Source organism: Ursus arctos, unplaced genomic scaffold (assembly GCF_023065955.2).
Source record: "Ursus arctos isolate Adak ecotype North America unplaced genomic scaffold, UrsArc2.0 scaffold_16, whole genome shotgun sequence".
NCBI lineage: Eukaryota > Metazoa > Chordata > Mammalia > Carnivora > Ursidae > Ursus > Ursus arctos.
The window spans coordinates 20,933,580-20,950,190 of record NW_026622830.1 but is presented as its reverse complement, the minus strand read 5'-3'; the positions used below and the strand labels follow the sequence as shown (position 1 = coordinate 20,950,190).

The 16,611-nt window shown below is 49.6% G+C and overlaps 1 protein-coding gene across 3 annotated transcripts in view; it reads right to left on the bottom strand.

The window, feature by feature from the left end:
• Positions 1-1,921: 1,921 nt before the first annotated feature.
• The window catches only part of TTI1 (TELO2 interacting protein 1), a 44,439-nt gene continuing 29,749 nt past the window's right edge, over positions 1,922-16,611 (bottom strand). For all 3 annotated transcript variants that reach the window (XM_026503483.4, XM_057312529.1, XM_057312528.1), the window contains 3 exons: positions 14,869-15,073; positions 14,493-14,580; positions 1,922-2,653 (listed from right to left, as the gene is read on the bottom strand). In XM_026503483.4, the coding sequence (XP_026359268.2) occupies positions 2,470-2,653; positions 14,493-14,580; positions 14,869-15,073 (477 nt within the window). In that variant the 3' untranslated portion in view covers positions 1,922-2,469. The remainder of the gene's footprint in view (positions 2,654-14,492; positions 14,581-14,868; positions 15,074-16,611) is intronic.

Here is a 16,611-nt window from a genome sequence, read left to right as displayed (position 1 = left end):
AGGACATGGTGCCCTCCTGGGAGGGAGAGGGGGAGAGGAGGGACATTTCTGGGGGAGCAGGTCCTGAGATGTCATCAGATTCCTGGAAGGACCCAGGATCCCCAAATTAAGCTCTCTCTCTCTGGCCCATTGTCTCCACTTTACAGGGAGGAGAACTGAGGCCCAGAGAGAGGGAGAGCCTCTGATGACTCAGTGGCAGAGCCAGACCAGAAGCCAGGCTGCTGCCACATAGACCCGAACTGGACATCCTATGCCCTTGCAGAGAAGACCCTAATAGGAGATGAGTGGGCCTCTCCAGAACTGGCTGGGGGCCATTGCTCCAATATGTCCCCATGCCAGCTGCCTTCTGCGTTTCATAGAGCTTGGGTATTATCCACATCACTGGAGGAGTCATCCGGATGGTGTCTCACCATGCATATGGCGAGGAAGCATTCATCACTCCTAGGATCCTTCAGCGCACGCGTGTGCGTGTGTGTGTGTGCACGTGCACATTTGCCTTTTCTACACAAACTCCCTCAACGTTACTGCACGGTTAATGCAGGGAACGTTGCCTCTACACAAGCACCTGAGCTAAAGGCAAGCCGGCACGGTGGGACCGGACAGCACTACTCTGCGCTCCCTCACGAGGGAGTGAATCCAGGTGAAAATCGCCAATGACTGCCGGTCTCGTTAGAGATCAGATATTAAACGCCTCCTGATGGGAGTAAATAATAGCACTTATGGAGGAGTGTTGCCAAAAACAACAACAAAAAAACCCAAACTGGATCACGCTTCTTGCTCTGCCTCCCCATTTATGGGAAATGCAGGCGACAGGAGCAGCCCGTGAAATGACCCCCACAGGGATGTAATCAGTAGATCCAGACTGTGGGAAATGCTGTAGGATAAATGACCTTGTTTCCTCAACGAAAACGTACAGGGAGAGGAAAAGAGAGGTGCAGAGGGAATCTATAAATTAAGAGAGATTTATTAAGGGACATATAGGTAACAGCAATGTATATACCTTATTTGGATCCTGATTCAACACGCTGGGGAAATTCAAACACAGCATACAATATGAAAGGACAGCTGCTAATTTGTTTAGGTGTGATAATGCTATTGTGGTTGCACGGTTTATTTATTTTTAAAAAAGATTTGAGAGAGAGAGAGAGACAGCACATGACCAGGGGGAGCAGAGGGAGAGAGAGAATCTCAAGCAGACGCCCCACAGGGTGTGAAGCCCGACTTGGGGCGGGATCCCAGGACCCTGAGATCATGACACGAGCCGAAGGCTGACTTAAGCCACCCAGGCACCCCGTGGTTGTGTTTTAAAAAAAGGTTTGGATAGGACATCTGGGATGTGCTTCAAAATATTCCGGAGCCTGGGTGAGCTGGGGGGGAGGCAAATGCGTGAGGGTCGGTAGCAATGAAGCGAAGCTTGCCATGCGCCGGTAACTGGTGCGCTGAGTTACAGGTACACGGGGCTTGCTGTATACTCTTGCCCATAATAAAAAGTAAAAAATAATCAATCTCCTACTTAACAGGTATGCAAAAAACTGTCATGAGTATTGTCTTTGGGGAGGGAAACCAGATGTCTGGGGAACAAGGTGGGAAGACTGACTTCACTGTTTCTGTTTTGTACTGCTTGGATTTTACGCCATGGCTCTGTATTACCCATTCTAGAACATAAACTCGTTTCTTAAAAAGCACCCAATTTAGGGACACCTGGGTGGCTCCGTCACTTAAGCCACTGCCTTCAGCTCAGGTCACGATCCCAGGGTGCTGGGATCGAGTCCTGCATTCAGCTCCTTGCTCAGCAGGGAGCCTGCTTCTCCCTCTGCCTGCCGCTCCCCCTCTTTCTGCTGTCTCTCTGACAAATAAATTAAAAAAAAAAAAAAAGCACCCAACTTAAATAACAAACTTTAAAGTGAGCTCTTGAACATAGTTTTCATCCAAGAAGTGCCTTTATTTCATTTCTTCCAAGTAACAGGTTAGGTACAATGAGTTTGCTCCAGCTCACTGTTCCAGGAGAGGAGGTGTGCGTGTCTGTGACGCAGGGCTGTGTTCTGAAGACTCCTGGGTGCGTGGTACTTCCACGTGGTCCTCAGGTGCTCAGGGGACACACTCGGTGCATAGTAGAGGCCCCTGTCCATACGTCCCTAGGCTCTTCGGTGTGGGGGTGCGTGTGTGGTGAGGACGGCCTGTGGGGCAGCTGGGGCCGAGGAGATGGTAAGCGAAGGAGTTAAGCCCTTAGAGCTGCGAGACAATGTCATTTGAAAACACCAGGTATGAAATATAAATAACAGTCAGCCAGTCAGCTACTTTCCTTCAATCCAATTTCTAAGCAGTTGTGTGATCGATCAATTTATAAATCGATTGGCTGTCTAATCCACCTTCGCCGTCTTCTCTGCCACCACCTGGGGCCAGGGTGGGGTCAGTCCCGCCTGCGGGGACAGGGATACTGTGTGCAGCATCCGGGTGCGTGTGGGGGGGTCACTGCAGCTCCTGGAGCAGGCGGAGCACATTGGCCGCGTAGGGGTTCCCCTGCCCGGTGATCCCTCGCAGATGCACGGGGTGGAGGCTGGGGTGGGGAGGTGTGAGCTGCTCGGGGCAGTAAAGTTCGTTCAGGAGAAACCAGGTGGAGTCCGGGTCCACCTTCATCAGGTGGAGGAAAACCCTGCGGAGAGACAGAAGGGAGGGTGGGCTGGGCTCTCAAGAGAGAGAAGGGAGAGCGGCTGGTGTTCTCCCGGAGACGCTGCTTACTGGGTTATTTGGGGGAGAACCTGATAATAACATCAAATCCCTTTGAACAGCAGAGCAAAGCCACTGTAGTTCGTAAGACAGGGCCATGAGGATGGACCCACAGCATATGAAGAGTTTCATATCCATTGACATTGAGAAGAAAATTAGTCTGAGCAGAACAATACTGACATCAAACAAGCTCTTGGCGAAGAAACCCAGTTAAGTTCTGGGGTGTCAAGCAGGAGTTTTCAAAGAAAACTGACAGGGCCTACCCGTCACTCCAGGCTCACAGGGTAAGCCCACACTCCGGAGTCTCCAGGTCCTCATCCCTGGCCCGCCAGCTTGCTGCTGACCTCTGTAGCTCGGCCCCTTCCGGCCACCAAGAGCCATGGGTTCCTGGTGGTCTGGATATGCTCACACAGGGATCAGACCCAACTACTCTCCTGCAGCAGAAACCGGCTGAGCCAGAGCACTGGCGTCCTACACGTGACAGGGACAGAACTGAAGGGCCTGGGCCACCCAACACCATATGCTCCCTAAGGGTGAGGTTCTTTAACTTGGCCTGAACCTTGGGGTTGCCACCCTTGCCTCTCTCTTATCTGTTCATATCCCATTTCTGAATGACCAACCATGTGCCCAAGGCCACTGCACTGAGCAGTCCAAGTATAAACTTCATACCCCTGGCTGACTCAGTGATTCAGAGTCCGGCTTTTCAATCCCAGGAAGGATGAGACCCTCCCCCGGATGGGCAGCTCCCTGTTGGCACATGTCACCTGCTCCGAGAGGTTGGTCTTCCTGGACCATTTTGCTTAGGCGGCTGCCCCCTATTTTTCTCTTTCAGGATAGCCCTCCCAGCACTTACTGTCTATTGACCATCTCCCCTTCTCACAATACAGCTCCTGAGGGCTGTGACCACACCTTTTTGCTTCACTGCCGCACCCGGATGGCATAGGGTAAGCTCTCAACGAATACCTGACCCAACAGGTTCTTACATTTAAGAAGTGATTTATGACACTGCATGATAATGGCTTAAGATGACACACCTCTCTGGAAAATTACATCCTACAAAGGGATCTAAAGGAGAGGTCAAGTGTTCATCACCAAGGAAGGTCGAGGGAAGGATACCAAGAGGATTCACGTTATCACGGACACCCCTGCCCTGTGGCTGTGGGAGATTATTCAAGTGGGCTTGGTCTCAGTCTCATGCTAAAAATGGGGGATATACTTCATTTGGGGTTTTGCTGAGGCTTAAATGAGAAAACAGATCCAGCCCTACACAGCATCTAGCCCATGTGATCCCTATCTACCAAGTAATAGGGTGGACAGCATATATCTGATGAATCACATTTAATTCCTGATGACCTAGGAGCCTCTCCCATATTGTTGGACAGCAAACAGGAATTTAAATGCTTGCTGAATGGAGCTAAATTCTGTCCTTAATTCTGTTCATCTGAAAACCCCGTGCCCTTGGGGGATTTGGGTTTTACTCTGGGGGGAAGCCGGTTTTGCTTTCTTCCCGGGGTTTAATAGACATCTGCTAAGGAGGCAAGGGAGGCAGGTGGGAGGGGGCCCTTTGAAAATTTTTCTGGCCTGGTTTGTGCCTACACAATTTAAGTTTTCTTTACTTAGGATAATCTCGTGCTTATAATCTCAGCGGTGGGTGCAGGAGAAGTGATTAGAATATTCTAATTCATCGTTTCCACTTCACCGCAGAAAGGAGATGGGGCCTGCGTGGGAGACAATTTTTGTTTAAAAACAAAAATATCTTTGATAATTAGAGTGGCAAGGGAAATTATGAAAAAACACACCAAAAATGGGAAGCTGATTTCTATTTACATGTGACACAGTTGACAGTTTTCCCTGGTGCCAAAGACGGTTAGAATGCAAATGGTTTCATTTGATTTTTTTTTCCCCTTCCAGAGCTGCAACGGTTTCTCAGGCTACAGCCTGGCACACTGAGGAATATTTTGATGTGGGCAACACCCAGCGACGTGAGGCCATGGCCCACCTCAGTCACGGCTCTGCTCTGACTTAACACGGCACGAACACGTTGCGATGTTCACTGTGAATCCTTTTTAACATGCTAAATGCAGATGTCGAACTCGTTGGCAGGAAAGGAAAGGGAAAGAAGCCACTCTCCTCGCCCTGTGAGAACTCTAAATACAATGCTCACAGGGAGGCAAAGGAAGAACGTGTGTACAAAGTTCACCTTCTTTTATTAAGTGAGAGCCAAACTCTTGCAAGAATTATTTTGGGTCTCCTTTCTTAGCTCTTAAAGGGGCAGACTCCCCAGAATGGCAGGCATCCTGCCTCTGGGGCTTGGAGCAAATTACCTTGCCACGGGAACCTGTTTCCTCTTTCTCCAAAGGAAGAGGCTCACACCCGCCCCGCCCTTCTCACAAGTTTGTGGCGAGGCTCTAAGGAGACGAGGTGCAGGAAAACACTTTGAAGTGTATAATGAAAACACTGCTTCTTCCAGAGAGTATGTGTGTCTGAGGAATAATTATCACTACCAACCTCTGCAGCACCGCCACACCACGGAAACTTCTCAGACACTCTGAAAAGGGCAAAACATTTGTCTTTTGTTTCACTCGCAATTTCCTTCATACTGACTTGGTGGGGGTCCCAGGTCTCAGCCAGTGGCACTCTCCTTCCGCCTGTTATTTTCAGGAAGAAACAAATGCAATGTTCTTCGCCCTCTGTGTGCCCGAGGCTGGGAGCAAATGGCATGCTGGGCAACCAAGTGCTGGCAGGTGGAGCCGTGCTCTTGCTCGGCGAAAGGCACGCAACCTGCTGAACTCTGAACGCGGACACATGCTGACCCTGAACCCTTGTCCACTTTAAGCCCCTGGAAGCTGAACGGACGCCCCGGTTTGGTCTAAGAGCTCAGGGGCCCAGCTTTGTTCCAAACTCTGCTACCGCTTTGCCCTGCAGCCAGTTCTTACCCATTCTGAGCTGGGGAGAGGGGTCCCCAGAAAGTGAAGAGCCCAAAGCTGAAGACCTTAGAAGTCCTTTTGCATAATCAAAAGCCAGAAGACAAAGAGAGGACCTCCGCTTTGAAGTGACTGGGGTAACTGCCTGGAAAATGTTCCTCATACATTGTGAGACATGGCAGAGACGGCCGTTGAACGTGCCAAATGGCCAGCTCCAGGTTTGTTCAAACCCAAAGAGAAACACTTAAAAAAAATATATGTACACCATTTAAGTCCTGAACAAAAATTTCTTTCTCCTTCCCCCAGGCCCAAATCAGTGGCTCCGGGGAGCACAGTTATCAAGAGATTATCTGGTCCCCAGAGTTTCGGGAGGCACTCAGCTGTGCCTCATGCCTCCGAGTGTCCTGAGGCGAGTGATTATCTCTCAATAACCTGTAGGGCCGTGTAGCTTAAATGATAACTTGACTTTAAAAAATTTAGAACTCGCCGTTAGGCAGTTTCTAAGCAACCTCTGTTTCCATGGTAAAGAAGCCTGGTGTTTATACTGATTTTTCACTTAAAATGCGGTTTTATTGAATTTCGCTTCATGCAGGCAGCCATTTCCCTGCACTCCAGCCCTATCTACAATTGACGGCCATCAGCAAGTACCTAATAAACTCCAGACACCGAACCACCAGAAGCAGCTCATTCCTCTATGATCAATAGCGGCCTGCTCCGAGTGACAAAGCTGGGGGGGGACGGGTAGGAAATGTGCTACGAGAATCCGGTCAGCAGGGCTCGGGTCCCACCTCGTTGTGGTTCACCTGTTCCAGCCCAGGCACTGAGCTGGGTGTGTGGGACACAGAGATGGATTGACGGAGGTTCCGGCCTTGGGGCTCCGCCTCACGTAGGGAGAAGGGACTAGGCAGAGAAACCCACGGTGCACTGTGGAGAGGGCTGCGCATGTGGGGTGGAGCTGGGGAAGGCCTCTTGAGGAGGGCACACGGCAAGCTGCTTCTCGGTAAACATCAGTTCTAAGGCCCCTTTCAGTGTCAACAGTCCCCAGTGGTTGGGGCACTGGGTCAAGCAGGGGCGCTGGATCACAGCCCCTTAGTGCCCCAAAATGTGGCAACACCCCCATACTGCCGCAGATGCAAATATTATAGAGTGAGTCCTCACCATCTCGGTCTAGACAGCATCTGCTCAAACGCAGCTCTAGAAAACCGCCAGCCAGTCCAGGCCTGGTGAAGCTAAATAAACTCTAAGTGAAATGCAGAGCTTCCAGCTCTCCTGGGTGACAGGCTATTCTTTCTCTGTCAATTACTTGCTTGAGGGATCTGCTGCTCCTTGTCTCTTTCTGGATTTATAAAATGCTCTCATGAGCTGTCTGCATAAGTGCCAGTGGTAAAGAACTTGTGGCTTTGTGATCTGTTTATTTATTTATTTTGGGCTTCTAAAGAAGTTATTCAGGGATGTCTCCTTAGGAACATAATACAAGCTGTCTCTACATGGCCATGACTAAATGCAATCAGAAAATAAACTCACTTGTTGGAAAGCAGGCACACCCACAAACTTATTCCAGCTTCCCTGCTATTCCCTTTCTGGCAGAACTTGTACACTCTTTTCTTCTCTGGCCATCTCTTCTCCTGCGACTCGGTGCATGCCGATGCTACAAATGAGGCTGTGTGTTTCCTTTTAAACAAATGGATGCTCGGGGTGTCGACGTGTCCTAGCCAGCGAGCAGTGGGGTGATGTTTCTATCTTGGTAATTTACTCTAATGGGTCTCGGTTCATTGGTTAACCAGTATTTCAAGGCTGTCCTTTCTTGCTATTCAATTTAGCTATCTTCTCTTACGAGGAGGTCGTTTTTTGTTTCTAAATGTTGGAAATGGAGGATTATGACTTGGAGCAACGATTTACTCTCCAAATAAATACTACCAATTACCTCTGCAGCTATACGTACTCGTTACACTTAACTATATTTACCTGTTCAAAACCATTCATCTATCGATCTAACTCCATCTCGCATTCTCACACAGAGACCGATAATAAAAATATTTAAATGCAACGGGGACAGGATTTAAAACTATAAACACCAGTAGAAGCTTACGATGCTAATCGCACCCCTAAAGTACCACAAGACAAAGTATCATAAATGCAGTGGAATGACTCCATCGCTTTGTGCATATTTAAAAAGATACGGCACTGAGAGGACCAATCTGTTACAGACGATTCAAAAATAAGCCAGAACCTAGAAGGGCTTAAATCCCACTGGGGCAGGATTTAAAAGCAGCCCCTTCCATCTGGCTGCCTCTCCTACCTCCAGGCCCCCCACAGGCCTAGATCCCCCCTGCCCCCCGCCCCCCAGCAGCCAGGACGCTGGTAGGCGCTGATTTCAAAGCGGACCTGTGCCAGCACCCAGGGGGCTGACTCAGGCCACATGCAGCGTTTCCTGCTCCACACCCACCCTCTCACCCCGAAGGTGCATACCCTTGAAGATAAAGACATCTTTGTAGCTGTCTACCTATTTGGTTCCCCTCCCCCCCGGTCTGTTTTCCTGGAAGCCACGCTTTGGCACTAAGCCAGCAGCCTCTGCTGATGGATGCAGGGAAGACGCAGCTCTAGGAGGTATACTTGTGTGTTCACTGCAAGGACGTTAGCGACATTAGTCACAACAGTACCCAGTGTTCTTCTGAGATGACCCACGGAGAAATTTTCTTAGGGTTCACAACCACGGAAAGCTGTGCCTCTTTCTGCAAAGGGATGCCGAGAAGGTGCCCCACAGATGCACTGCCCTCTTTGCTCTGTCTGTGAGGAAGACGAGGGCCACCCTGAAGGCTCATGACCAGCACAGTGCAGAGCTCTAGGTGTGCACTTTCTATGTTAACCTCACCCCTGGCTTCACCTTGGTTTTTTCCTCTTTTTGTTACTGTTATTGTTGCATCCCCTTAATTGGTAAGATGACCTAGGTCTTTTCTGGAATCAGGAGGAAGTTAATAATGCTAACAACCACTACTGACTTTTTCCTCTGTGCGGACATTTTATGCCGAAGAATAACATGCACGAATTTACTGAATCCTGGCAATAATTTGATTAGGCGGAAGATAACAGATACGCTCACTCTGGTCTTGCAGACGAGGAGCGAAGACTTGGAGAAGTAAACTGATTGGCCCAGGGTTACGCCGCCAACGAGCAGCAGCGTGAGGCCCGCGCTAACCTGGTATTCATCTTTGTAATCTTTCAACTTTCAACACAGTACTTGGCTTGTCAATTAAATAAACACACATATAATAAGATAATCAAGGCCATTTTCCTGGCTGCTTTACTCGGTACTAAGATCATGACATTCACAGTGGCCTCTTAGGTGCTCAGGACAGACTGCGGACCCTGCGAAGTGGTGAGACAGGTACCCTGTGGGCTGCCAAAGCTTTTGACATGTGAAACCCACTTTGTGCAGGTGGTCCTGCTCCCCGGAGCATCAAGCACATTCTGGATCCCAACCCAGTGCAGTGTGCAGACGCGCAGGCACGCCCCACACTTTCCACTGGGGGGTAACATGGCTGACCCCGGTAGATTATCAATCACAGCACAACACCAAGGAAGCAGGGGAAGGATGCACAGCATTCGGCTTAAGCAGCACGGAGGTCCCTGCCTTCAGATCTGAAACCCAGCAACCCACTTTGTTTATAATCTGCATGGCAGAGGTCTCTTATCTTCGACACCAGGAAATCATGCCTGTATATGCACAGGGAACAGCTTCAGACCTGAGTGTATTTTAGAACAATGAGCCTGGAAAAGAAAAGCAGCAATGCCTGTCAAAAGATGGATAATAGGAAAGCTAACTACTTGGGTCTGGATTTGTCAACTATTAATCAAATGTCAAAAGGAAAAATATTAGGAGCGCCCTCATTTCCATGCTGGGTGCGATCCAAGGGGGAAACAGCTTTGCAGCCCACGCTCAAACAAACTGCCCACGACATCTGAGGGGATGAGCTACTAATTTCAAGCTCAGCTGAACTAACGGATCACCTCTGTGGCTCCCGATCTGTTCAAATATAATAGGCCCGTGTGTGGGTAAAGAGAGGAGCCGGGCTCTGACGGGGATGAAATGAACGAGCCCGTGGCAGTCCGTGTTCGTCCAGGGTTTGAAGGCACCAGCTGGTTCTTTGATGGGCTGGGATCCTACTGCTAGAAGGAAAGTGGGGAAGTCAGCCAGTAAATGAACCTTGAAACCCGGTCCTGACTTCTCACGCAGAGGGTGGTAGGGGGAGGTGGCACAATTAACATGAAAAGATCATTCTGGGGTGAAAAACTCTCTTCGGAGTTCAGTGAAGATGAGGCAGACTTACAATAAGACACACCATGCCCGAGTGCACAGACGTTCACATGACACATACATCCTGCATCTCGAATCTGGTGTGTTTACATACGTCCCTCACGGGGGGTGCACACACACACAAATACACCTCCAGAGCACAAGCCCTGTGAGGGCAGAGGCCTCCTCTCTCTTGCTCTCCTCTCATTTCAGTGCCTAGAACAATGCCTGGCACATCGCAGCTCCTCGGCTGGCCAGGTGGATGAAGGGACTCGCAGAGTGGCCTCCCTCCTAAAGAAATGCAATTCATTTACCACCACCCTTAGTTTACAGAGGAGGGAGATGAGCCACAAGGAAACGAAGTCATTTGCTCAAAGTCACAGGGCCAGTAAGGTCTGAACGTCTCCAAGGCTGGTGCCCTCGGCCCTCATATACAATGGCCAGGCAGAAGAAGCTGGGAGGGAGCCCCCCTCCCCGGCCACCACCACACCATTAGTACTTGCACAACCAAAAGGGGCACCGGCCAGTCACCACCTGCCAGCACCCTGCATCCCCACGTGGGGCCTGGGGTTGGCAGGTGGAGGCAGGCCTGGGGGTGGAGACCAAGGGGCCTAAAAGCATTGTTCTTCCGTTGTGAGACCTGTGGAGCATGGACTTCATCTTTTTCAAAACAGGTATTGCATTGTTTGTTCCCCTTAGCCCCAGGGTGGAAGGCTTATTGGATGATTTAAGACCTCCCTGCAAAAGACAGGGAGCCTCCGAGGCTGCTCAGAGATAGGCCTAAGGAGCGTGGTTTCAACAGAGTTGAGCTGAATCAAGCTGACAGCATTTACTGGCTTTAAGGAAAAACACAGAAATTTGGGGTATGTGCTCTCATCTCAGATTCCTTTCATGTGTGAGAAGGAAGAGCTCCATGGTCAGAAAGGCACAGAACTGTGGAGGCCCACTGCATGCTGGGAGAGATCTCAGAGGCATCCAGGGCTACTCGGGAATTTCAATCAGTTGAGTGGGCCTCTGCCATGGTTGAGGTGGGGGCATGGCTGATCTGTTCTTTGTAAGCTAATGCTTACCCTCAGGGACCCTTCCTGGTTTACAACTTGTGGTATGCTGACCCCTTCTCCCACACCCCAAATCAGATTTTCTCGTTTGTTATCCATTGAAGTTCTTTAACTAGATGGACTTTGGGGGAATATTTTTCTTGCATAGCCAGTTAACAGTGACACCTAGTGGTAACATACGGCGAGGTGCTACCCTACCCCTACTCCCCACCCCTCCCCCAAGTTGCAAGATTTATGCCCCTCCTTACAAGGCACATTCGCTAGATAAAAGCATTAAACTGGAATGGCATTTCTGTTCTTAGCATTTACAGCCTTGGTTATATCAACCACCCCGTGATCAATTTCCATTTCTAGAGTTTACAGCCTGGATGTAAAAGCCTGCCACAAAGGCTCTATTTAATATGACAAATTAAAAAAGCAAACACAGGCTTGGTCATTCTTTGGAGCCAGGAGAAGCAAACAGGAGGAGGAAAAAGCCAACGGTAACGCACACAAAGAGGAACTTTCATGGAGCTGCTGAGTTCGTCTCAGTGCCAACGCCAGGGAGGCTGCCCCTTGAGGTTCCATCCCCCACCTGCCGGACCCACAGACATGTGAAGGGGAGCAGAGAAGGCTGCCCCCAAAAGTGCCACTTTGGCGTGTGGACTGACTTGAGCCCGAGGCAATTAGCAGATTCAAGAACAATTCTTACTTCTCCATCAACTACCTGGAAGAATTTGAATAGGGGGCCTGGCCCAGAAAGAGGCTATTAGCAGAGATCACTTTTCATCTGAATAAGCTATGTGTATGGCAGGGCAAACATCTAATTACCAAACATCTGCTTTTCTTAGGTCCGGTGACTCACCCTCCTCCCCCCTCCTCCCCGTGAAGCCCCAGGCCCCCGTGCCATTCCTTAGCTCAGCATGGCAAAGAAGCGTCAACTGCCCCCCTTGGCCTTGGGTCTCATGTTTTTATAAGAGGCCCTTAGGTATGAAATAAAAAATGTGTTTTTCTCCTGTTAATCTGTCTTACGTCAATTATTAGACCGGCCAAAGAACCTAGAAGGGTACGGCAGAAGGAAGCCTCGTCCGCCCCTCCCATGGCTGCTTACCCTCCTTCTTTCCGAGCAGCCACTGGCCCTTACTGCTCCCTGGCCAGCCCTGTCACACAGAGGGCCATCCACCCTGCGTCAGCCACTCACTAGCTCTGGGGAAGCCAGGGCACCGGTGGACAGCTCTGGTTCTCACCCGCTCTTCTGAACACTTAGCTACAGGTCTCCCCCTTGGGCCCCGGCAACAAACACAACAGCCTTCCCTTCTCCCATGAGTGTGTGGAGGGAGTCAGCACCTGCTGCGTGGGGAATAAACAGGGGCAGGAGTAGGGGGAGGGGGCCGGCGAGGAGATGCGCATAGTCTGAAGAGAGATTCTGCAAGTCAGGTAGACAGGCCTTCCTTCTGGAATGGATGTGGTGTGTGAGGAGAGAGGAAAGTGAAGGACAAACAACCACTGCAAGGTGCGGCCGCTCCCTGAGCCAGGGGACCTGGGGCTGAGGGAGCAGAAGCTACATCACCCGTAGGCGTGGGCACGGAGTGTTTCACTACCCCCCTTCCTTCAGTAACGAGGCTCACAAAGAGACCAGGTTTCCCATTGTCTCAGACTTCTTTTCCCATTTACAGAGCTTATTAATTTCTGAATCAAGATGCCAAATCAGCTCCTGATCAAGGACAACACTGCTTTTTTTCCTTGACTTCAAAATAAGTTTGCAGATGATGTGTTTGTGAACCAATCAACCTTGCACTTCCTCCCCTCCCAGCCTGGCAAGAGGGAGGTCATCTGACTCAACCCTGAATGGAACACGCTAGAGCAAACAAAGGCGCAGCAGTCAAGTGGCCTGGCTGCATTCTCCTCCTCCAGAGGCACCTGAATACCAACTCGAGACTCGGCAAGGTCCAATTCCAGGTTTAATTGCTTTTAGCGGCACAAAAGAAAATTAGAAATGAAAAGATAATGAATGGCGAATATTAGCCTGTCTGATGGGTCTAAACTTGAAGGACAAGCGTGGGGTGGATGTAGGAAAGTAGAATGGGACAGAGACTGGGAAAGTCCGATCTCTGTGACTCTTGGTTGTAACAGGCACACAGAGAATTCACTTCAAGATGAATTCATTACCTCTTGAGATGTACCTGAAATCAGCACGAGAGTAGCTGTAGGAACGCGGCCCTGGGGAGGACTATTTTCACCCTAAGTTGGTGCTTTAAGGAACAAGAATGTCTGAGGATAAGAAGCTGGTTGGGATGCGCCCCTGTGCTCAAGAAACTATGACTGATTCTGGGCCTAGGGGAAGTGACGGGAAAGTGACAGAAAGAAAAAAGGGAACTGGGGAAATCAAGAGCAAAAAATTGCAAAGGACAATAAATCAATTCAAAAGGATATTTCCATCACTCCCAGAGTGCAAGGTTTATAAGGCAGCAAGTAGCTTCCTCATTTCATAGTCTGAGCGGCCTTGCAGGCCTTCAGGGAATGAGAGGACTGCTACCCCACCAAGGAAGATCAGGGACTCATTTCTAGAAGCCTAAGAAGTAGGAGGGATTGTTGATTTGCTCTGGGACATGGGGCTGCACCGCCCAGGGTAGTAGACAGTGCCAGGCCAGGGAAGCTAACTTTTGTTCCAGTAGCAGACACCTGGGGGATAGCAGGTCCACTCTGGCCCCCTGGGCCCAGCTCTCTACCCAGCTGGGGCCAGGGGGCCAGAGTGCATTTTTGGTCTCAGGTGTGGGGAATGCTGCTGTGCTCAGAGTTTCAGCTTTTGAGAGAAATCCTTTGGGGCTCAAGGAACCAGATATAGCTTTCCATTAGAGGTGGCATAGCTATTCATGAATAAGCAAAACTCTTGGAAATGACAATCACCTAATTTCAGAGTTGAAAAAGGCCCTTTAGACCATTAGTCCAGTGATTCTTTATGTTTCTTGGTTCACAGACGCCTATTATAATCAGATGAATGCTGTGGACTCTATCTAGAAAAAGGAATGTAAGTGTCTGCTTGTACACACCCCATGTTGTGTACAATGTGCGAGGGTTTAGAACACCTGACGTTCATTAAGATGCTCTGTGGAGTCAAGGTGTGCCAGATCAGTAACCCAATGCTTATGCTTTGCAGACGAAGGAGTTGCGGTGCGGACAGGTGCCAGGGTCACTCGGTCACTGGAGTAGGGCCAAGAAGCAGAGCTCTCTCCTACCAGGAGAGGATTCGTCCCCTTCGGCACGCCACCTTTCTGCTTTTGCCCCTTTGGAATTGCTGCTGACACTGCAGCAGAGGAAAAGGTTACTTGCAAAGAGAAATGCACCTAGTAAAAATACCATCTCTAGAGTTGGCCCAGTTAAAGAAACCATCTTAACCCGGCGAGAAGAGCGAGAGAAAAGAACAGAGATGCCTTGACTCTGCTCGCCATTAGCAAATCATCTATAATTTAGAGCAAACGTAAAGAGATGCGGGTGATCAAGCAGACGTACCTCCTGGCAGCCTCTTGTAATTTCACGGGCTGTTTGGCGCTGAGGTAAATCAAGCAGGCATCAGCCACTTTATTCAGGTCACCCTCACCTGCAGACAAACAAAACAAGCATCGGCCCTCAGACTTCATTTGGGGCAAGCAGGAAGCAACTGCTGTCTGGTGAACCTGGAACAGCAAGGCGAGATGCCCTGGGCTCTTGACTCCATCCCGCAGGTCAGAAAAACACATCAAGATGGGTGGGAAAACGAGGCCAATGTAAGACTGAAGGATGTACGCACGAAGGGAGAGGAGAGAGCCTGACTAGGCGCCAGGCGCCACGGTGGTGGCGAGAACGCGCGCAGGCTGCGTGTCTCCAGGGGAGGGTGGCCGGTACCTACCGAGGTCCAGTCTCTCGCAGAGGGGGCCCAGGCCCTGCAGAACGGCCAGCTGCAGCTTGCAGGCCAGCGTGTGCGAGTACACCGGTCCAGCCCGGGCGCTGACGGGGGCCTGGGTGACTAAGGAGCCAGCCAGCTTGGGCAGGATGTCTTTGCAGAAGCGGCTCCTCAGAAAGTCGCCACACTTGCCTCCCAGGGTACGCAAGACCTGCAGAGACAGCCCCGGGTCTGGTGACTGCACAGCACCAAGGCAGCACAGAGCTAAGGAATGGCTGGTAATTCAATTTCTTCTTGGAAAAAAAAAAAAAATAGAATTACTGCTGTTAATTCCTTGCCCATGGTTTGTGATTCTGACAGTTATGAATTCGGAGGTCTCTGCTCCCAAGGCATGGCTGCTTCTATCCATAAATACAGATTACACGGGGAATAATTCAAAGGAATCTTGGGTTGGATGAATAATATGATTAATACCTTGATTTTCCTTCCTTTTTTGGTTAAAAAAAAGAGAGAGAGAGCTTAAAGCAGTTCACATAGATCATCTCTCGACTCTTCCTAACATCCCTTGAGAAAAGACTTCGCTTTGAACTCTAGCTAGCTGAACAAACACAAACAGGGAGGCCCAGCTGCTGCGGCGTGCAGGCCCCGGGAGGGCAGTGGCTGGCCGTGGCCCCTCGACTGAGTCAGGGCACAGACCCGGTGGTCAGGGCCCTGCCAGGGCCCTTCTTGTCCCATCGCACCATCTCCTATGTACGTAACCCTCGTCCCATCTTCCACCACAGGCGGTTTCTTTGCATGTCTCGTTTTAAACTTTCTCTAGCAGAACATATTGAAATGTTTTGCCCCGCTGCACAAGGCTGGATATACAGGATAATAGGAATTTCTTTAAAAATTGGTAAGCAAGGCATAACCAGCACAGAGAGTGTTTGCCCTTACTGCAGGGCCCTCAGCTGGCCTGCATGAGGCCTTCCAGGCCTCAGATGTCACCAGGGTGTCTGGGGGTGGAAAAGCAGCCTCAGTTACAGTGCACACATCTTTCTCTTTTTTTTCTTTTTCTATGACTGCTGTCATCTCAGATTACCTATGAATTTCCATAAAGGAAGGCAGCACATCTGAATAAGATTTAGCAAGACCCTCCTCCTTCTCTCCTTCCCCCGGCCTCCCTCCTCCGCTTTGTGTGTGTGTGTGTGTGTGTGTGTGTGTGTGTGTGTGCATGTGAGATTTTGTATATTTTGCATTAGAAGAAAAAATTAACAATTTTATATGTTTTAAACGTAAGCTCCTATTTTGGTCCAGAATATGCTGAAGAGTCTTACAGAAAACCGAAATACTTTTGCCAAGTGTACCAGTTGCATTCCTGGCTTCATTTTATGTCCCTACACATCTTTCTTCTTTGCTTCGTGTTCCTCGCCTACTCCTAATTTATGTTCGCTTGCCCTGGGAAATAGATCTCTGTAGGTTGCCTTAAGTGCTTTTCAGAATAAGGAAGAATATAAATAAATACGCCAAAATACATGTGCTGATATAAGCCAAACTAAGGCAGGGAGAATAATACCTGATAGATAGATAGATAGATAGATAGATAGATATATTTATGGCTTTTAACTTTTCAAAGCATTTCACCAAATAGTCCCATTTTATCCTTGACAACAATACTATGAGGAAGGTGGAAAACATGCTTCTAAGGCCAACTTGAAAATGGGTGGTCGTGGGCTCTGCCCAAAGTCACTTGGCTGGACAGAGGATGAC